The 21,976-nt window shown below is 42.8% G+C and overlaps 1 protein-coding gene across 2 annotated transcripts in view; it reads right to left on the reverse strand.

Moving 5' to 3' along the window:
* CDKL1 (cyclin dependent kinase like 1) overlaps positions 1 to 19,296 on the reverse strand; it is a 59,291-nt gene extending 39,995 nt beyond the window's left edge. Inside the window, exons 1-2 of one of the 2 annotated variants that reach the window (XM_045450920.1) lie at positions 18,973 to 19,296; positions 18,121 to 18,412 (exon numbers count right to left, since the gene is read on the reverse strand). In XM_045450920.1, coding sequence (XP_045306876.1) covers positions 18,121 to 18,291 — 171 coding nt within the window. In that variant the 5' untranslated portion in view covers positions 18,292 to 18,412; positions 18,973 to 19,296. Of the gene's footprint in view, positions 1 to 18,120; positions 18,413 to 18,552; positions 18,882 to 18,972 lie in introns of those variants that run through there. The other variant, XM_045450921.1, reaches the window with a different exon arrangement.
* Positions 19,297 to 21,976: the final 2,680 nt, after the last annotated feature.

Below are 21,976 nucleotides of genomic sequence, written 5' to 3' on the forward strand. Positions count from 1 at the left end.
ACAGTCTCTGGCACCTGACATGCAATTCATCAGATCATGCATTCATCATTGATCTGATAAGTGTATTCTTCCCAATCCCTATCAGTAAGGAGGATCAAAAGCAGTTCATTTATTGTGGAACAGACAGCAGTCCACATTCACTATTTTGCCCAAGGCCTAGGTTAACTCTTCTGCTCTGTGTTACAATAGAGTCTAAAGGGACTTTGATCATCTTGACATTCCACAGAATATCATGCTGGTCTACCGTATTCATGACTTCAAGTTAAATGGACTTTCTGGTGAGCAGGAAATGACAAGTATTCTGAATGCCCAATTAATGCCAGAGGGTGGCAGAAACGTTCATGGGTATGTCATGGGTTAACGTTCTAGGGGTCCAAAGGCCTGGGGCATGCTGAGACATCCACTCTAAAGGACAAATTGTTGCACCTTGTATTGCCCACCACTAAAACAAGGCATTGCACTAGGTGGGTCTCTTTAGATTTGGGAGGCAGCATATCTTAAACATGTGCACCACGGACTAGCTCTTAGGAATACTGCTCTCATTTACCAGGTAATCAGGAAGGCTGCCAATACTGAGTAGGACCCAAGATAGAACTTTACAGCACATCAAAGCTACCGTACCACTCAGATCATATGAGTCAGTACATCCAGACAAGATTGGGTGTGTTCAGGGCACTGTGGCCATAGACGTGAGTCAGTATATCCAATCACACTAGTGCTGTCTAGCCTCTGGTGTGTCACGAGCCCTAATGGAGACTGAGCACCTGACCATGAGACATCGAGTGATTATGTGCCCAAGAGCTGCCAGAGCTGCCCGCTCTGGCAGAGACCCATGTCATAAGATTGCACGGAGGCAGCAGCAGTACTCTATGCTGTGACAACGATACAGGTGTGATCAGGCTCAAGCAGGTCTGGAGGGAACGGGCAAGACAAAAAGAGGTGGTCAATTCTCCCATGCCATCTATTTTATTGTACTGTCACCTCTCCTTCAACGTACACATATGGTTTAATGGGAGTTTCCAGGTAATGGAGGAGAAAAACCTCAAGTCCAACTCACAGATGGCTCAGCTCATTATGCTGGCCCTACCTGAGAATGAACTGCCACCAGGAGGGGCCTTGAAGGACAATGGTGAAAGGGTATCCTTCCACCGAACATAGCTTCAAGTGGTGCACTCAATGGCTCACTTTGTATGAAGGTAGAAAGGACCTGAGATATATATGGACGCGTGGGTAGAGGCAAATAGCTTTCTAGTTGACTAAGAGTCTGGAAGGGACAAGGCTGAAAGGTCATTTGGAGAAGAGGCATAAATTGCACTTGTGGGAGTGAGCACAGAGCTTGAGGATCTTTGGGCTTCACACTAATGCCCACCAGAGAGCATCTACTACAGAAAACTCACTGAGAAACCTGGCAGATGTCTTTCTGGTGGGGGTGAGCCTGCTCCATCCTTGGCCACCCCAGTGCCTGTGTAACTGACCCACGAACACAGTGGTCATGGCTGCAGAAATGGTAGTTATGCATGGCCCCAAAGCACGGCCCCCTCTCTGCAAGGCTGATCTGGCTACTGCTGCTACTGAGTTACCCAACCTGACAGCAGCAATGACTGATACCGAGGCGCAGAGGTGCGCTGTCCTTTAAGGACAGCGGCTGCTATGTGGAGGGGATAGTGATTTGTCCTCACTGGTTGATACTAGCTTTAATGTTTTATTTATTTTTGTTTATTTTATTTTTGAGAGACAGAGAGAGACAGAGCGTGAGTGGGGGAGGGCCAGAGACAGAAGAGGAGACAGAATCTGAAGCAGGCTCCAGACTCCTTGCTGACAGTGGGGCTCAAATTCACAAACCACGAGATCATGACCTGAGCTGAAGTCCGACGCTTAACTGACTTAGTCACCCAGGTGCCCTGATACTAACTTAAAAAAAAATGTTTTTAATGTTTTATTTTATTTTTTGAGAGACAAAGAGAGACAGAGTGTATGTGGGGTAGGAATCCAAAGCAGGCTCCAGGCTCTGAGCTGTGAGCACAGAGCCTGATGCGGGGTTCGAACCCACAAATCCAAGATCATGTCCTGAACCGAAGTTGGACATTCAACTGACTGAGCCAACCAGGCGCCCCCCCTCCCCAATACTAACTTTAGATACGAGTTTTGCCTTTCCTTCCTACACCACAATCCAAGGGCTTAGAGAATGCCTGCCTTACTGGCATGGAAATTCACATAACATCAGACCAAGAGGCCCATTTTTATAGCAAAGGAGACATGACAGTTAGCACATGGCCATGGGATCCACTAGTTCTACTATATACCTCATCAACTACAACTAACCAGCCTAATGGAAGATGGAATTCGTACCTCAGCCCTTCAGGGGTATCTGCACTGACCCACATGGTGCTATGTCTTCAGTGGCTAATCCACTCTGGCTAATTCCCAGTGAGTCTGGGAACCAGGAGCAGAAATAGGACTGGACTCTCTATCATCACTCCTAATGACCTACTTGTGGAAATCACGCTTCCTATTCCCAATATTTTCTCAAATTTGCAGAGCTCTATGTTTACATTATTGACTGAATGTCTATTAAGAGGTGATTAGTTAAATAAACTATAGGACTTTATATTGCATTCAAATGATAAAACAATATGCAGTTGTTAAAAAGAATAAAGCATATCTGTATGTGTTGACTTAGAAAGATGTCCAAGATACAGTGTTAAGTGTAAAACAGAAATTACAGAATGTATATACTATATGATAGTATTTGTATGTATTTTTTAAAAAGAATATATGTCTCTGTGCCAGCACAGAAATCCTCTGGGGTAATGCCAGAGAGAGAGGGTAAAGTCAATTTCCTTTTCACTTTACATTCTTCTATACCTTCAGTTTTTTCTTACATGAGCATATATCACTTCATCATACAAATGGTTTTAAAAAGATTTAGGGGCGCCTGGGTGTCTCAGATGGTTAAGCATCTGGCTCTTGATTTTGGTTCAGGTCACGATCTCATGGTTTGTGAGTTCGAGCGCCACATCAAGCTCTGCGCTGACTGTGCACAGCCTGCCTAGGATTGTCTCTCTCCCTCTTTCTGCGCTACCCATGTTCCTTCTCTTTCTCTTTCTCTCAAAATAAGTAAAATAAACTTTAAAAAGTAAAATTAAATTAAATTTAAAAAAATAAAAAGATTTATGTGTCTTCACTGTATTATAAAACCAAAATAAATATTTTGAAGTTAGTTTCAGAGAGTTAATACATCACCTTTGGGGGAAAAAAAGCTATTTTCATTCTTTAAAAGGCTATTTAGGGGCGCCTGGGTGGCTCAGTCGGTTAAGCGGCCGACTTCAGCTCAGGTCACGATCTCGCGGTCCGTGAGTTCGAGCCCCGCGTCGGGCTCTGGGCTGATGGCTCAGAGCCTGGAGCCTGCTTCCGATTCTGTGTCTCCCTCTCTCTCTGCCCTCCCCCATTCATGCTCTGTCTCCCTCTGTCTCAAAAATAAATAAACATTAAAAAATTTTTTTTAAATAAAATAAAATAAAAGGCTATTTAATTACTACCACCATCTCCAGCCAAGAGGAAAATATTCTTTACCCCTCACGGTGTGGCTGAGGAATCATTCTTTAACGCTTTTGCTAAAGGAAAGCTGTCTTCATCTCGTATTTCTTCCAAATGCCACGGTAGATACCCTGGCTAATGTTTTGTTTTGGGGATGAGTAAAGAAGGAAAGTGTGTGACATATGAAGCAGGAAAGTATTGAAAAAGCTGGAATCACAAGTGGAGAGGTGGGGAGGGGCTTGATGTGTATTTATTTTAAGTTTCCTGTAGACAACGTGGACAGAACAGGGTATGCCAGGCTGGTCATGAAATCTCTTCTGGATTCTTCCCAGCACAGTCTAAGGATGTGCACAGTGGATGTTCGATTTGGTTTGTTGACTAATAAAGTATATGAAAAGTTCCAGAAGAGAAGCAATAGTACAAATAGGGTCAAAATGAAAGTTAACAATGGCATAGCCAAAAATTAAAGCAGCAATGTACTGATAGTTAAAAACAAATTATTTGTTTGGTTTATACACAGGTTGATAGCTTCCACCGGTTTAGAAAGTCACCTTTCTAAACAAAAAGAGGAATCGAGTTCAAAGTTTTCAACCAGGCAATTCTATCCAATAGTGTTTTTACTACAGTGCTTTTAAAGTTACTAAGTAATCAAGAAGGCTAATAATTAGCAAGAACATATGCCTGTGAAAGCAAATTTGTGGCTAAGACATCAATCCTGCCAAATAAAAAGGTGAAGTAAAACAGTAAAAAAATTTAAACGGAAATGAAAGACAAGCCTAGCCTATTAAAAAAATTTTCCATTCTGTATAAAAACTACTACCTCCTAGTATGGTTTCACTGTTCTATAATGACTGTATGTAACATAGACTGTCTACTTATAAATTTTTTATTTGCTGAAAATAAAAGCAATTTGAGTAGCTAAGAAAGTAATAGCTTAATTACATTTTTTTTTTAGCAATGTGCACTCTAAAATCGCTTATTTTCTCCTATTGCTCTGTGATATTTTTTAATTTTCTACAGTGTAAGGTGTAGGCAGGATGTGTGTAGGAGCGTTTAGGGGACTGATACACAGTGGCATGTGCTTAATCTCCACATAAACTAAGTGTCTCTATGACGGTAATGAGCCAGCCTGTTGATTTCTGCTACTTTTGTTCTTGAAGTATTTGTACGGCAGCTTTATTACTTAGGAGTTCACTACACAGCAGAAATACAATCTTTCTGTATAAACAAATTGTGAGCTAAGCCAAAACATCTTATAATAAACAAACAAAACAGCCTGTTACTATTTGCAGGTAGTATGTTATCTTGTAAAACTCAAATTAAACAGGTCTCCACTTGTTGAACAAATAGGGAAAGATGATGATAAGGGGAATTTGTTTGGTTTCTATCACTGTGGGCAAGGGAATGCCCTGCTTTGTCCTCCACACTATTGACAACCAGTTTCCATGAACCCCCAATACCTATCTATGTATTAGCAATGAACATCGAAGGGCCAGATCTGCCAGTCTCTACTGAGAACATCTGCATATAATGAAAGCTGTACATTCCAAAGGCCCAAAACTGAATCTGTGGGTCAAACGTTACCTGCAGATGTGTTCTGTTTGGCCTGAACGGTGTTCGACATTTTAAAAAATTGCTTGTCAACATTTTTAAAGTCAGATTTCATACTGAAATGAACCACGGCTCCTTGGAAAAATGGCTGGTTCCACACCTGGGGCAGGATGAGCCTGGTATATTTTGTTATGACACACAATAAAAAAATATTCAAGGAGGGGAGGCTGGGAGGCTCAGTCGGTTAAGCGTCCGATTCTTGGTTTTGGCTCAGGTCATGATCTCATGGTACTGTGAGTTCGAGCCCCACGTCGGGCTCTGCGCTGACAGCATGGGGCCTTCTTGGGGTTCTTCTCTCTCTGCCCCTCCCCCTACTTGTGCTGGCATCTCTCTCAAAAAATAAATAAATAAACTTTAAAAAAGTATTCAAGGAATGGTAGCATCTCTCAGGACAGAGGAGTGGGATCTAAAGAGTCCCACAGGGCCAAACGTGTGACAACTTGAGAATCAAAAAGAAGAATGACAGTGATGGTTTGGAATAAACTGAAGAAAAAAAAAACCACAAATTCACAGTGATACTGAAGAGTGTATGAGGTGGTGGGAGGGGTAGTATGTGAAGGAAAGGTTGTTTTGTTGTTGGTGTTGTTGTGAGCAGAAAAACTGTTAAATAATGAATGTAGAAAGAACTGTTAAAAATCATCATTTTATGGGGCACCTGGATGGCTCAGTTTGTTAGGCATCCAACTCTTGATTTAGGCTCAGGTCATAATCTCACAGTTCATGAAATTGAGCCCCACATCAGGCTCTGCTCTGTCAGCACAGAGCTTGCTTGGGATTCTCTCTCTTGCTCTCTCTCTGCCTGTGCCATGCTCATTCTCTCTCTCTCTCTCTCTCTCTCTCTCTCTCTCTCTCTCTCTCAAAATAAAGAAATATTAAAAAAGAGAAAATCACCTGTTACAATAACTCTTATTATAATCTATTCAAGCAAAGATTACTGGGTGAAAGTTGTTGGTGCACAAGGTCGTCAAAGAATCTCAGCGTATCTCCCCACAGATTACACATTAACTGTAAAGGAGAAGATGTTTCTTTACAGTTAGGAAATATGGAAGACCCATCAGGACCAAGAGATCAAAGCTGAGAGCACCAGTTATGGGACACACTGATACTGTGTAGCAAACTAGTGTTCTCCTGCTGAGAACTAGTGTGACAGACCTATCCTCACTCCTATAGTGGAAATAGCCAGGCAATCTATGTTGAAGCACATTCTAACAAACTGGTCTGCACTCTTCAAAAATGCCAATATTAAGAGAGACTAAAGAGACATGATAACTAAATGCAATGTGTGGTCATTGATTAGATCCTGGATTTAAATATATAGGGATAGTTATAGTTACAGTTATATAGTTATAGCTACATAACTATTATTGGAACAATATGAGAAATTTGAGCACAGCCTGTATGTCAGATAATGGTATTGAGTCAATGATAAATCATATTGTGGAAATCATATTGTGGTTACACAGAAGAATTCTAGCAGATTCATGCTGCATACTAAAGGAAATGATTCAGCCAAAAAAGTGTGGGGTGTGTGTATGTGTGTGTGTGTATGACAGAGACAGAAAGGAAATGAAGCAGAATTTTCACAACTGATTAATGAATCCAGTTAAGGGAATGCAGGAATTCATTATACTATTCTTTCCACTTCTATATATGTATTTTGTAATTTTTTTTCAAAACAAAGAACTGTGGGGGGAAAAACCCCAGAGATTTTACATAAAATTGTTTGGGGTTTTTTAGAAAAAGACTCTGAAAATCTAGCACCCTGGGCTTGCATTCTGTGGGTGGAGGGGTAGCCACCCACCCACACACCCTAAAAGCCATGAAGTCTCTGGTCTGCCCAAGTCCACTTTCTATCTTGTCTTACATTCAGCCTGCTTCAATCCTTTGTCTCCAGTGTGATCCCCACAAACATTTGAGTTTGCAATCTCACATAAACCATAACAGAGAATTTTGAACATGGCTAAAGCAATTTCTAGAAATGTGTTACAAATCCATTTCAACGAGCCAATTAAACAATCTGAAGAGAAGGAACCTAAAAATGACATCTATACTAGCAACGGCAGCACTAAATGTCACAGACCTTCCCATTGAGACTTCTATTGAGTTGTGAAATATTATTCAACTAATACTGGGAAAATATTCCTTCAACTAATACTAGGGGAACAGAAGCCTTTAAAAATTATGAAATATCTAGGGCACCTGGGTGGCTCAGTCGGCTGAGTGTCTGACTTTGGCTCAGGTCATGAGCTCACAGTTCCTGGGTTTGAGCCCTATGTTGGGCTCTGTACTTTCAGCATAGAGCCTGCCTCAGACCCTCTGTCCCCCCATCTCTTTGTCCCTCCCTGGCTCATGCATGTGCTCTCTCTCTCTCTCAAAAATAAATAAACATAAAGAAAATTTAAAATTATGAAGTCTCTAATTAGATCCTAACACTAGGGAGCATTTACACGGTACTCCGTTAGCATTCGGTGGAACGGGGCCCTGGCACAAGAGCACATGGAATTAAGCACTTCATAAGTTCTTTGCATAACAGGGAACCATGTCAGATGTATTTGCCACAGTGCCTTCTCATCCCTGGGATGGTAATTTGCCCAGTTTACTGCAGTGAACCTCTCAGGACAGACCGTGTGAAGTCCTTCACCTACAGTGCCTATCTTCGGTATTAAGTCCCACCTCTCTGCCTTCCCACGTATGCATCTTTTCCTATGCAACTGTTTTGTTTGTTTGTTTGACCCTCTATTTTTCGGCCCTTGCATCCTTAAGGCTGTTTGACCACTGTTCAATGTTTGCCCAAGAGCACTCTTGCTCCCCTCAGCAAAAAGTCTGCATAACAGTGCCAAATACAGACATAAATCAAGGTGAATTGGTGGGCCAGGTTCCAAGCCGCACCAGAGCTTGCCCAAGGTCACCCCACAGCTCTGAGCTATTTCAGAAACTGCAAGTCTCAACTGTGGCTCCTGTCCCCATGCAGTCACACAGCCTGACAGCCTCATTGGAAGGTTACTGAAAGCGAGGAGACAACAGGAAAAAAAAAAAAGGGAATGTTCTGAACATTCCGTAGGTTCTTACTATTCATGATTAATTAAAATCAAATGAGAGCATGTTTCTGGCACATAGAACACACTCAATATTCTCACCAACCCCAAAGGAGCTTTTCCCCCATATTTATCCCCAAATGAGTCTTTTTTCCCCTTATCATTTCCCAATGAAATTTTAACTCCACACATCTACTGTATATGTGCTGTATGGAATCTGTGCTTTATACAGTAAAAGTTACACTACCCCTACCCATTCCCTGAGACCAATTTTCATCCTCTTGGGGGTGATGTTGTTCTCATTAAGAAAGCAGGTACTGTAATGTTTACAGTAAAGCTGTAAATGGACATTTTCCCCCGTGCTTATTCTTGTCTTTGTTGGTCGCAAACCATAAATTTTGCCCTTTAAAATAATCTACAGGGTCATGGAATGAGAGTTGGAAAGAACTGCCATTCCAGCAAGAAACACCCTGCCAGATAGGACAAATCCTGAGGACGGTCACTGAGAGACTTCAGAGTGTGGTGTTTGGTGTAACATGATGGTTCTGATGTGTGGGAGCAGCAAGGCATGGACTTGGGGACAGACAGAACTGTGTCTGCTTTCCAACTTACTAACCAGGAGGCCATGGCATATCATTAACCAGCCTGAATCCATATGTAAAATGAGATAACAATACCCACCTCCTAAGGTCATTATAAATACGATTTGTGCCTCCTGGGTAATGATACTTGGCACTTTGCCTAAGTCTACTGGGTCACCAAATGGCGATACGTCATTCCTTCTGCTTGCTTCTATCTTGTTTTGTCTTCTGGAGGCAGGTTACCACAGACAATGTCCTAGCTGCTGCTTTCAGCCCTTGACTGATGTCGGTCTGATCTACTCTCAGGCCCCCATACCATGTTCCACACTGCTAAAGGTCTGCCCAGGCACCGCATAGTGGTTCTGTCCTGTCCTTTACCTCAACTCCTCTGGGAGCATCTACTTTTCCTACCACTCCTGTTGGAAATCTCTGCTTCCTCTTCCAATTGTTCTACCATTTTCATGCCACAGAAAGAAGGTTTAACATCATAAAGGCTGGGGGGCTTAAGTAATACAATTCTTCTGGGTTGGCTGGCTCACATTGTTTTGAACCACAAGGCCCTTTCCTTCCTGGACACATAGATAGTCCCCAGGAGTTGCGTTGGGTTCAGTTAAGCCACCTGTTTTATGCAGAGCCAGTATTTACTTCCCAACACAAGGCCTGTGATGACTCTAGCCTATCGTGCCAGACTTCTTGATGTAAGGTGATTTTCTTGCAGGATCCTTGTGTCTCTGCGTAATCTAGCTTCTGTCATGACTGCCCCACTTCCCATCTAAAATATCTTTATATGCTTGAAACCCTAGTCATGGAAGAGGGTTGAATTTTTCCTATAGGGTTCATGGGTCACATGCAAATCAGGACATGTCACATACCTAGGTGGAAGAAGTTCTACACACATAGCTTGGAGATAACTGTAGGTCCTGTAAAGATTAAGGATATGTTAAGAACCTAGCAACATTCCAAGTAGCCTAATCTAGCTGGTCCATGAATCGGTCTTTTATTACACTATTACAGCTATTTTTGGCCTTAGTGCAGGTTAGTAACTCAAGGTCATGGCTCCAGGAATTCTCTCCCTCCAAAAAAACATCAAGTTTCTTTGTCTGCTGGACTGATATCATTAGCATACAAATATACTTATTCTCCCATATTAAAAACAACTACTAAAACTTTCTTGATCCTATTTCTCAGTTTTTTTTAAATAATCAAACTCACCAAAAGAGTTGCCTATATCACCGTCTCCACTTTGCTCTCCCCATCCTTGGTCGAATCCTCTCTGATGAAGCCTTCATTCCTGCCACTCCACCTAACAGCTCCTGTCAAGATCTCAAATGACCCTCATATCTTCAAAGCCACTGACTAATTCTAAGTCTATACTAATCATGACCTTTGACACTTTGGACCATTCCCTTGTTCTTCTTTATAAGAGCTTTTATTTGAATTCCAGTTAGTTAACACAGTATATTAGTTTCAGGTGTAAACTGTAGTGATTCAACACCTCCACACCCAGTGCTCATCACAAGTGCACTCCTCAATCCCCATCACCTATTTCACTCATCCCCCCCACCTACCTCCCCTTTGGTAACCATCAATTTGTTCTCTATAGTTAAGACTCTGTTTCTTGGCTTGCCTCTTCCTTTTTTCCCCCGTGATCATTTTTGTTTGTTTGTTTCTTAAATTCCATGTCTGAGTGATATCATATGGTATTTATGGTATTTGTCTTTCTCTGACTCATTTCACTTAGCATAATCTCCTCTAGCTCCATCCACATCACTGCAAAGGGCAAGATTTCATTCTGACCATCCCCTCATTCTTGAAACTTTTCTTCACTAAGCATTTAAGTGTGGGGAAATAGGTGCAAGAATTCCTTATATTTACATAAATGGGTTAAGCAAGCTTAGGGCAGAAAGCTGCCACCACAGGGCGGAAGTGCCCAAGGTTAGTTAGTGAGATATTATAATAGGATCAAGAGTACCACAAGTTACACAAGTTATATCACCTGCAGGAAACTACTTTCCATCTGGCACCAATATATTTTGATCACACACTGCACTTGCTCCCCAGACCCTTTGCTTCTTACACACACAACTGTCTGATCGTTTTCTTCACATTCACCACATATGCAAGATCTTGAGAGCTCAATAAATATGGAAGCAAAACCCTTGTTTGGGGCTCTTATCTGTCCCAGACATTAGCTTCAATTCTGTGCCTGCTCTCTTACTGGACAAGAGAGAACTCCAGACTCATAGTCTGTGACATTTAAGAACATTGCTCTTGAGATTTTCCTACGTTAATGATCACCCCCTTTTATTCCTCCTTTGCTGGTTCCTCCTCATCTTCCTGACCTCCAAATGCTGGAGCTCCAGGGTTCAGTCTTTGGTGTTTGTCTCTCCATTCCCCATGGCAACCCAGGCTCAGGCCCTTAAATGCTTTTGTTATGCTGATGTCTCCCAATTTTATATCTCCAACCTGGATTTCCCCCAAATGCCGGACTTGTATATTTAAATGCCTACCTAATAGTCTCCTTAGATTTGCATCTCAAATTTACCATATCCAAAATAGAATTCTTGATTTCCTTTCCCCTAGATTTGCACCTGGGTCTCCCCATCACAATGAATAACCCGATCTTTTCATTCTTGTAGTTAGTTACTCAAGTCAGGAATTTTGGGTTCGTTCTTTTAAAAAATTTTTAATGTTTATTTGTTTTTAAGAGAAAGAGTGTGAGTCGGGAGGGGCAGAGAGAGGGAAGGAGACACAGAATCTGATGCAGGCTCCAGTCTCTGAGCTGTCAGTACAGAGCCTGAGGCGGGATTTGAACCCATGAACCTCGAGATCATGACCTGAGCCAAAGTTGGACGCCCAACTGGCTGAGCCACCCAGGTGCCCCATTGGATTCGTTCTTGATTCCTCATCCAACAACCAGATTCCTATGTACCCTTCTCTCAGAATTAATCTTGAATCTAACCACCTCCACCACTACCACTGTGACCCAAACCCCATCACCTCACACCTGGATTGCTCTAACAGTCTTCTGATTGTCTTGCTTAAAGAGCTGGAGCAATCAGTAGCTGGAGGAATTCTTCTGGAATGTATGTCATGCCAAGGCACCTCTCTGCTCAAAATCCTTTCATGGCTCCCATCTCATTCAAAGTAAAATCCACAGTTCCTACCAAGACCCACAAGCCCTTACCCCTCTAACTTCTGACCCCTTACCACTCTAACTTCATCTTCTATGACCTTTGCCCTTTGTTTACTGTGCCTCAGACCTACTGATCGCTTTACTCCTCCTAGAACACACCAGAACACACCACACCTAATACACATCACTTGATCCTGCCTGTGGCCTTTGTACTTACTATTTCCTTTGCCTGGAAAGCCTGCATCACTCACTCCTTCCCATTTCCTTCTGTTATCTCTTCAAATGTCATTCGTCAGAAAGGCTCTTCCTAACCCCTCTCTATAAAAAAAGCAAGCCAGCCCCTTCATCACCTTTTACCCCTTTACCACGCTTTGTATTTTACCACTTGACATATAATTATTTCTTTACTGTCAGTCTCTCCTTACTTGGAGGGCAAGGGCTAAGAACAATGCCTGCTACATACAGAAGTTCTGTAAAAAGCTCCCAGATTAACATGTGGCAACTCTTTTATGCACAAGTGTCTCACCAAAAACAATGAAAATGTTGAATTTTTTTTTTCCACATTGGAAAGTCAGTTTAAGAAAGGGTAGGAGAGCTGCTTTGAGCTCAGGTACTGCAGTATAATTTTATTACTGTCACTAAATAGTATTTAATTTAGAGTATGTCTTTAGAGTATGAGCGGGCTGATTATAACTGTTCCAAGTGTTTATATTTTTAAAAGCCTAACTGTGTAACTGGGAAAAAATAAGATTCAGAATTAAACATTAAAGGATTGACTGCAATAGGACCTCTTGGTGAACAGTGAATTATATTTAGTTTAAAAAGCAGTTTGTTGGGGCGCCTGGGTGGCGCAGTCGGTTAAGCGTCCGACTTCAGCCAGGTCACGATCTTGCGGTCCGTGAGTTCGAGCCCCGCGTCGGGCTCTGGGCTGATGGCTCAGAGCCTGGAGCCTGTTTCTGATTCTGTGTCTCCCTCTCTCTCTGCCCCTCCCCCGTTCATGCTCTGTCTCTCTTTGTCCCAAAAATAAAAAATAAAACATTGGGAAAAAAAAAAAAAGCAGTTTGTTAGGGGCGCCTGGGTGGCTCAGTTGGTTAAGCATCCGACTTTGGCTCAGGTCATGATCTCATGGTTCATGAGTTTGGGCCCCATGTCAGGCAGGCTCTGTGCTGACAGCTCAGAGCCTAGAGCCTGCTTTGGAATCTGTGTCTCTGTGTGTGTGTGTGTCTCTCTCTCTCTCTGCCCCTCCTCTGCTTGTACTCTGTCTCTTCCTCTCAAAAATAAACACTTAGGGGTGCCTGGGTGGCTCAGTCGGTTAAGCGTCCGACTTCAGCTGAGGTCACGATCTCGCAGTCTGTGAGTTCGAGCCCCGCATCGGGCTCTGTGCTGACCACTCAGAGCCTGGAGCCTTTTTCAGATTCTGTGTCTCCCTCTCTCTCTGACCCTCCCCCGTTCATGCTCTGTCTCTCTCTGTCTCAAAAATAAATAAATGTTAAAAAATAAAAAATAAAAAAATAAACACTTAAAAAAAAATTGAAAGCAGTTTGCTAGTACAAACACTACATTTATCTCATAAAAATGTGTCACTTTTTTTTTCAAATGGCGCAAAAGAATGTTATTTAAAAAGTGTTTCAAGTTTTCAGGAAAAAAATGTTTTCTAAAAATACTAGCAAACCAGTTTTTTGATAATTATTATCCTCAAGAGCATTTACCAATGGATGGTTACGTCCTTATATAAGCTTCCACACCAAGAACGGAAAGCATTGCAGGTGTGCTGCCTTGAAATTATGCAGCTAAACGATGGACAACACACTCCCATGATCTCATCTGCTTCCAAGAAAACAACCATAATTTTCAGAACAGTCCAACAGCAACTATCGGGAGTTACTCTAAACTGTAAAGTTTTAAAAACACACACACAAGGAATTCTCTGAGGATGGAGGGAGGCCAAATTTTATTACAAAATCCAAGGACCATGCAGTTCTTCTGTCGTGTGCTAGTATTTCATTGTATCAGCTATGGATCCTCTAAGCAGGGCATCACCTGATCTGGGGAAGCTTCTCCTTCTCAGACATAGCGCTAACTTTCCTGACATTGAGCCGCACAAAACAAATGACGTCACCATTTTCATCAGTGGATAGTGAAGTGAGAAAATAAGGGCAATGGTACACACACACACACACAATTACACAATCCATTATTCACATACGGCAGGAAGGTTTCTGTATAGATGTTATTTGTAGTTGCCAACTACTCTCTCAGGAAGACTGCTTTTTTCGTAAATTGTGTTTTTCCTAGGTTTTTTTTGTTTTTAATTTTTATTTTAGAGAGAGTGAGTGAGCAGGGGAGAGGGGCAGAGGGAGGAGAGAAAGAATCCCAAGCAGGCTCCACGCTCAGCACAGAGCCCACTGTGGGGCTCAATCTCACAACTGTGAGATCGTGACTTGAGCTGAAATCAGGAGTTGGACACTTAACTGACTGAGCCACCCAAGGGCCCCTATGTTTTTTTTTAAATACTAAAATGTCCTGTCTTTTATGAAATGATGGTGAAAGTAGTTGGTAGTTGGTTTTTTAAAATGTGGACAACACTATCCCAATCTGTAAAAAAAAAAATTTTTTTTTAATTTTACAGGTACCTGGAATCCAAAAATCCACACGTGAAATGTGTGCGTGTGTGTGTGTGTGTGTGTGTGTGTATGTGTGTGTGATGGAATATAGTTCAGCCATAAAAAGAAGAAAATCCTGCCACTTACAACAACATGGATAGACTTTGAGGCAATTATGCTAAGTGAAATAAGTCAGACAGAGAAAGACAAATACTGAATGTTTTCATTTATGCATGGAATCTAAAAAAGCTGAATTCATAAAAATAGAAGGTAGAATGGTGGTTGGCAGGAGCTGGAGGGTGGGGAGATGGGTACAAACTTCCAGTTATAAGATGAGTAAGTTCCAAGTGATTAAATATACATGTGGTAACTACAGTTAACAATACACATTATATAAATGAAAGCTGCTAAGACAGTAAATCTTAAATGTTCTAACTACCAAAACAATGGTAATTATGCGAGGTGATGGAGGGGTTAACTACCTTATTGTGGTAGTCATTTCATAATACATATGTGTAACAAGTATCACATTGTATGCCTTAAATTTACACAACGTTACATGTCAATTATATCTTAATAAATGGGGGGGAGAGAAAAAAATCCAAAAGTCTAAAAATGACAACATTCTAATTAAAGGCATCTTGGCTAGCTTCTTTCTTTTCAGAAGAAAGCCAAACTCCTTAGCCAGGCATTCAAAGTCTTCTACATGTGGTCTTAATCTATTTGTCTTGATTTCCTTATAATAGGAGCAGTCAGGGGGTCAGCCCCTGCCAGTCCTCACCTACTCTGGCTAAGGCTTCTGAGGTAACCTTCAGCCTCAACCTCCCTGGTTCCTAGTTCCTGACCTTAGTAAGGATCATTAAAAGCCCCAGCTCTGCAAGAGGTGTGCAAGGAAAACACCAGGAACTCAAACTCACTGAGCTGCAACTTTCCCCTGGGCCCACAGAGCTGTGCTTTGCTCACAGTTTAGTATTCTTCTTCCCACGGCCCACTGGAGCTCTCCCTTGAATTCCAGCTCAGATGGGGGCCCTAAACTGTTTGCCTAGATGTCACCAGTTTCCTGTTCTCTGGGACTACAACATGTCCTCTGGAGCCAGGCGCCAAACCCCAAAGGCCACCTGGGACCAAGGTGCCGCTTTGGGCTAAGCATCACTTAACCCAGGCCAGACCTATCTTCCAGGAAATTCCTCACACCCCCTTCTATTGAACCCTGGCTTCCTTTGCTTTCCTTCTCTCCCTGGCCTGTTGTCATCCAGCAGGCAATCCTGGCTAAGACTTTAGGGTTATAACCTGTGTTCCCTCAATATACTGCTTTCCACACATACACCTTTTCCTGGGACAGACTGTCTGCCCTAATGCCTTATTTCTCATTCCATGCATCCTTAAATACCTCAAAATGTAGCTTAAACATACCTCTAATCACTTTATTTAGAGGGTTCTTGTCAGGCAGACATGGGGATACAAGGTAAATGACACAAACCCTGCCCCAATAGGAACCCAGTTTATCAGGAGTGAGAGCCAAGGGGAAATTTATCTTCCTTCCCTTCTGTGAATTAAGCATCTGAAACACAGGATGTACAACTTCTTATAAACATTGTTTTAGGCACAATGAGGCTCTATACATACTTACTGAATAAATATATGGAGAAAATGTGACTTCATTTAAACTCTCAATTTACTTTTTCAGCAAATATTTAAGGACCTATTATGTGTTAAGAATATTACAGAAAGCTAAAAAGTTAGGGCGTTAGAGAGCAGACTCTATCAATAATCTAGTCTTGTCTCATATAGATTAGGGGAGTCTACATTTGTGCACTTGATTTTGAAGAATGGGGAGCTCTGTGCTTTGAAAACGGGCTCCTGTGCCCACAACTCTTTCCTTTAAGGCGTATCAATACTCAGTTATTCAGGAGAATGCATTCTGACTTCCTAATATATTGTGAACAACCACCCTACCTAAGAGCTTATTTTGTTAACATTATTTTTCAGTCCAACAGTAACATTTATTTATTGGGGGCCCAGCCCGCTGCACACTTGCTTAGAAGTCCACACAGAAAAACAGAGGTTTCCATCCTGGAGGAACTCAATTAACTCAGGGAGCTACACCTGCAAACCCAGTATTGCTAAAGGGTGCTGAGAGGGTTCCAAGGCATTCACAGGTGACCTTCAGCATCAGAAAAAGAGTACCTCTCCACTAGAACCAGATTGTCTTTTCTTTAGAGTAAATGAATCCTTTAAATACGATTATCACCTTCTGCCCTAGGGGAAACCTGAGAAAGTGAAAAACCCCCATCAGCCCAAAAGAAAGGGTGAGAACCTGTCCCTGTGTGTAGACAGTGGGGAAGGGCAGAGTAGTCCAGGCCCTGAGATGGGCCCTGCTGGTCTCACCCCTTCCTAGGGGAGGGCCTAACAGGATGGGGGTGGGGAAACCCTGGAAGTGTCCTCTCACAATAGATAGCATCCTGCTGGTAAAGACCATCCTAAACCTAAAGACAGAGTTTTCCTATTTTCCACCCATTTAAATTTACCCAAAGCCTGCTACTTCACATTCAGATAATCCCATACACTCCAGCCATGGGGAAGAGAAGACTATTAGAGAGGCCTGGAGAAAACAGAGAGGCAGCAATAAGAGAAAATCCCCTGAATGTTCCACTCATCTCCCACTAGGTTGCTCTTTCCTGATCATTTATTTGGTTATACATGCTCGAACACAGAGGCCCTGTTTGAAACCAAGTTAACCCCACTGTGTTCATTACATGGCACGTCCTGTGTTGGGATTTGGGTTTCATCTTCACAGAAATTCAGAAAAGTGGCCTCTTTCTATTACGGAAAAAAAATACTTTCAGCTTGTAAGTAACAACTGTTTCCACTGCTCTGATTTTATGGTCTCCTATAGTTAACTAATAAACATTTTATTTTTATTTATTTTTTTTTATTTTTTTTCAACGTTTATTTATTTTTGGGACAGAGAGAGACACAGCATGAACGGGGGAGGGGCAGAGAGAGAGGGAGACACAGAATCAGAAACAGGCTCCAGGCTCTGAGCCATCAGCCCAGAGCCCGACACGGGGCTCGAACTCACGGACCGCGAGATCGTGACCTGGCTGAAGTCGGACGCTTAACCGACTGCGCCCCAACTAATAAACATTTTAAAAGTGATCATTTCACTTTTTTAAGAAGAACCCTTTTTCTAGAGAAAGGACATTAGGGTGTTCAGCAGCAGATAAAACGTGAGGTGCAAAGAAAACCTGTCAGCTTCCAACAGTTTGAAAACAGGCGAATGATTAATTATCTTAATGGACTGAGAATATCAACAGAAGATGGCCTGAAAGTTTAAAGCTCATGAATGCCAGAAAATTGAAGTTGGTCCCGTACTATCAAAGTTGAGGGCTCTTGAAGAATCAGATCTAGAGCTGACATCAAGAAACGATGGGGAAGAAAAATAAAATACCCCACAGCATCTCTGAAAAGGAATAGCATCTTTCTCTGCACTGATGTCTCTGCTTTCTGGTTCATTATGCATTTGGTGACCTGTACATCTTAACACATTTACTAAACATAACACGACTCACTTAAGTTTTTTAGTCCCTGATAATTCACTTTAAATAATCCATTACCTTGAGCATGCGGATTTCTCGAAGGGCGATTTTCTTTATGACAGGGTCATCTTCTGATTCCAGAAATCTCTTGATGGCTACAATCTGGCCCGTGTCCCTGTTTCTGCATTTGAAAACAACTCCATAGGATCCTTCGCCAATTTTCCCAATTTTTTCATACTTCTCCATCATAGAGGAGGAATAAATCTTAAAATGGATCTTCACATAGTTTGAAAATGTCGCTTATGAAATACTGGCACGAACAGACTGACTGTACTAGAGCCCCACTCAACGATGGGTCTTTGTCAAGCACCTAGAACAGAAGGGCACTTGTTAAAGAATTAGGAATCGACCCCTGTGCTTAAAGCCTCCCCCTCAGCAACCGCAACGAGATCCGGGATGACAGCCTAGAGCTCGTCTCCAGTAATCCAATTCTAATCGTCTGGTACACACCCTGCAAGTTAAAAATGCAACCCGTTATCCTAAATCGAACGGAGGTGTAAGATAATCTATCTTGTTTAATGTTATAGTTCATCCGATCTAAGACACATGAGCCTGCTAGAGGACGGAGAAGGAAGACTCAGGGATTCCCCGGTTCTAATTTCGGGTCTCATTTCCTTTGGGCAAGGAGACACCGCCCGGGTCCCCGCGGGGGCAAGGCAGGCGCCCGAAGGGGGAGCCCGGCGACCCCAGGCGCGGGCGGGCCTCGGCGGGGAGCGGGGCCGCGCCTTCCCGCCGCCCCCGCGGGGCCCGGCCGCCAGCGCCACCCGGTTGCCCACCCGCGCCCGGTCCGCGCAGCGCAGCCTCGAGCGGCACCACGTGGCGGCCAGGCCCGCCGTCCGGGCCCGCGCGCCTTCCCCGCCCGGGACTCACGGCGCCGCGCGGCCCGGCCTGGCCCTGCTCCCGCCTCGCCGCCTCTCTGCCGGCTCCGCTCGCCGCCGCCCCGGCCGCAATCCCTAAGGGAACAGGCCCCCGCCCCGGACTGGCCTGGGCGGGGCCGCCGCGCCCCGGCCGCCCTTCTGGAGCGGGCCGCCAGCCAGGCTGCGGGGAAGGGCCCTGGGGGGTGGGGGGGGCCCTAGGGCCCGGTTGCCCGCGCGACCCTCTGCCGGGAGAGGAGGCCTGCGGGACTGCAAACTCCAGCAGGTCGTGTAGAACGCGGCTATAGCAGAGTCGGCTGGGAAGACGCCTGCGCCGGGAGCACCCCTCCCCAACCCTCGTGCAATCTGTACTTCACCGGCAGGGCAGATTCTACCGGTACTACGCGGGATTACTCCCCGGTGCCCTCCGCTAGGATGTAAACGGCTTGAGGGCAGCTGCTGTGTCTGTGCTCATCAGTGCTGTAGCATCCAGTCCAGTGAATGATGAATGAATGAAAGCAGAGTGAGGAAAAGAGGGAGAGGAAGGTATGATGACTGAAACTGTTTGCAGTCAGCACTTCCTTCCACTAGTTTGGGATCCATCACCATTAACTTCCTCTATAGCTGGGCTTTCTGACATGGGAGACTTACAGAGCCCGCCTTGGTTTAGGAGGGTTTTTTCTTTCTTCCTTTCTTTCTTTCTTTCCTTCTTTCTTTCTCTTTCCTTCTTTCTTTCTTTCTTTCTTTCTTTCTTTCTTTCTTTCTTTCTTTCTTTCTTTCTTTCTTTCTCTTTTTCTTTCTTTCTTTTCTTTCTTTTTCTTTCTTTCTTTTTCTTTCTCTTTCTCTCTCTCTTTTCTTTCTTTCTTTCTTTCTTTCTCTCTTCCTCTTCATTTTTTCTTTCCTCCCCTCCCTTTCTGATTTTTCTTAAGTGATCTCTACACCCAGTGTGGGGCTCAAACTCAGGACCCTGAAATGAGGAGTCTTATGCTGTACCGACTGAGCCAGCCAGATGCCCCTGATTTAGCTTACTTATTCCCATCCTTGTCCCAACTGGGTCCTACTCACCCAGGTCTAAGCACAATAGTGGGAAGTTAATGGTCCTGGGGAAATAATGAAATAATTTGCTACTAGGCAGACTGCCCCAGTAGTTTATCATCTATCCCATTCCATATGCCCAGCACTGAGATGGCTGTTTGCTGGGGAAGTGATACCTGAGGAGAGGAAAGTGCCATACTGTCTATGAAACAGGGACCAATTCCACACCAAGCAGCGTACCATTAAAAGTAAATCTGGATACGGTTCAGGAAGGAGCTGAAGCTGGGAGGAGAGGAATTAGGGCTGCCTTGGCTGAAGTCACATATAGATAGGGTCCAGGGATGAGCTAGAGGTGGTCTGTGAACCTCCTAGAAACTGTTTGCAGATGGCAACCACTGATGCATTTCCTGTCTCTATAGTTTTGTGTTTTCCAGATTGTCATATAAATGGATTTTTACATTATGTAAGCTTTTGAGGCTAACTAAGCTTCCTTTATTTAACATAATGCATTTGAGATTGATCCATGTTGTTGCATTTATCACTAGTTCATTTTTTTTTTCATTATTGAGTAGTATTCCATTGTATAGATAAACCACACTTTATCCCAGTTGAAGAACATTTTAGTTGTTTCTAGTTTTTAGGCCACTATAAACATTCATGCATGGTCTTTTGTGTGAACATACGTTTTTATTTCTCTTGGGAAAATACTAGGACTACTGTTAGGTCATCGGATAAGTATATGTTATTGTAAGTAATTGCCAAAATGTTTTCCAAAGTGACCATTCCATTTCACATTCCTGCCAACAATGTTCAATTACTCTGCATCTTTGCCAGCACTTGGTAGTCAGTTCTTTTGATTTTTATCCATTCTAATAGGTAGGTAATTGTCTCTTGTGGTTTTAATTTGCTTTTCCCTAATGACTAATGTTGAATAGTTTTTCCATGCACTTTTTACTCTTTGGATGTTTTCTCACTTATAAGTTCTAGCTTTCTGTAAATTCCTTGGGGTTTTCTAAGTAGACAGTCCTGTCATCTGCAAATAGGGACAGGTTTAGTGCTTCCTAACTGGTATACATTTTATTTCTTTTTCTTGACTTATTGCACTTGGTAGGTGCATTAAATAGGAACAATGAGAGCAGCCATTTTTATTACTGATCTTAGGAGGAAAGCATTCAGTCTTGTACCATTAGGTAGGATGTTAGTTAGATCACTTTGTAGATGCTGTGGCAGGCAGCCTCCAACATGGCCCTTAATGAGCCCTGCCTCCTGGTATTCATGCCCTTATGTGTTCCCCTTCCCTTCAGTGTAGGCCTGCCCTAATAACCTTCTTCTAAGGAATAAAATATGGCATAAGTAATGGAATATCACTTCCAAGATTAGTTTACAAAGAGACAGATTTCTGCCTTGGGAACTCTCTTGCTCACTTTCCCTGATGGAATCAAGATGCCGTGTTGTGAGATCCCTATAGCAAGGTTCTGAAGAGGCAAACAGCCAAGAAATTAGGCACTCAGTTTCATATTCTGTGAGGCACTGAATCTTGCCAACAACCATGTGAGTGAGCTCCCGCTCCAGGGAGCCCTCATATGAGACTGTAGCTCCAAGTGACAACGAAATTTCAATCTTATGAGCGACCTTGAATCAGAGGCATTTAGCTAGTCATATCTGGATTCCTAATCTCCAGGAACCATGAGATAACAAAGGTTTAATATTTATGTTTTGGGGTTGTTATGCTGCAATATAAATTTAACACAGAAGCCCTTTATTAGATCGAGAATGTTTTGTGTAATCTCCTTTTACTGAGAATTTTTAAAAATATATTGAATGGATGTTGAATTTGCCAAATATTTTTCTACATCTATTGAGATGAGCACATGATTTTTCTTATTTAGTTTGTCGATATAGTGAATTACATTCATAGATTTAAAAATGTTAAACCAACCTTGCATTCCTGGAATAAACCCAACTTGCATGATGTTCCATCATTT

Source organism: Leopardus geoffroyi, chromosome B3 (genome assembly GCF_018350155.1).
Source record: "Leopardus geoffroyi isolate Oge1 chromosome B3, O.geoffroyi_Oge1_pat1.0, whole genome shotgun sequence".
In the NCBI taxonomy this organism is placed as follows: Eukaryota; Metazoa; Chordata; class Mammalia; order Carnivora; family Felidae; genus Leopardus; species Leopardus geoffroyi.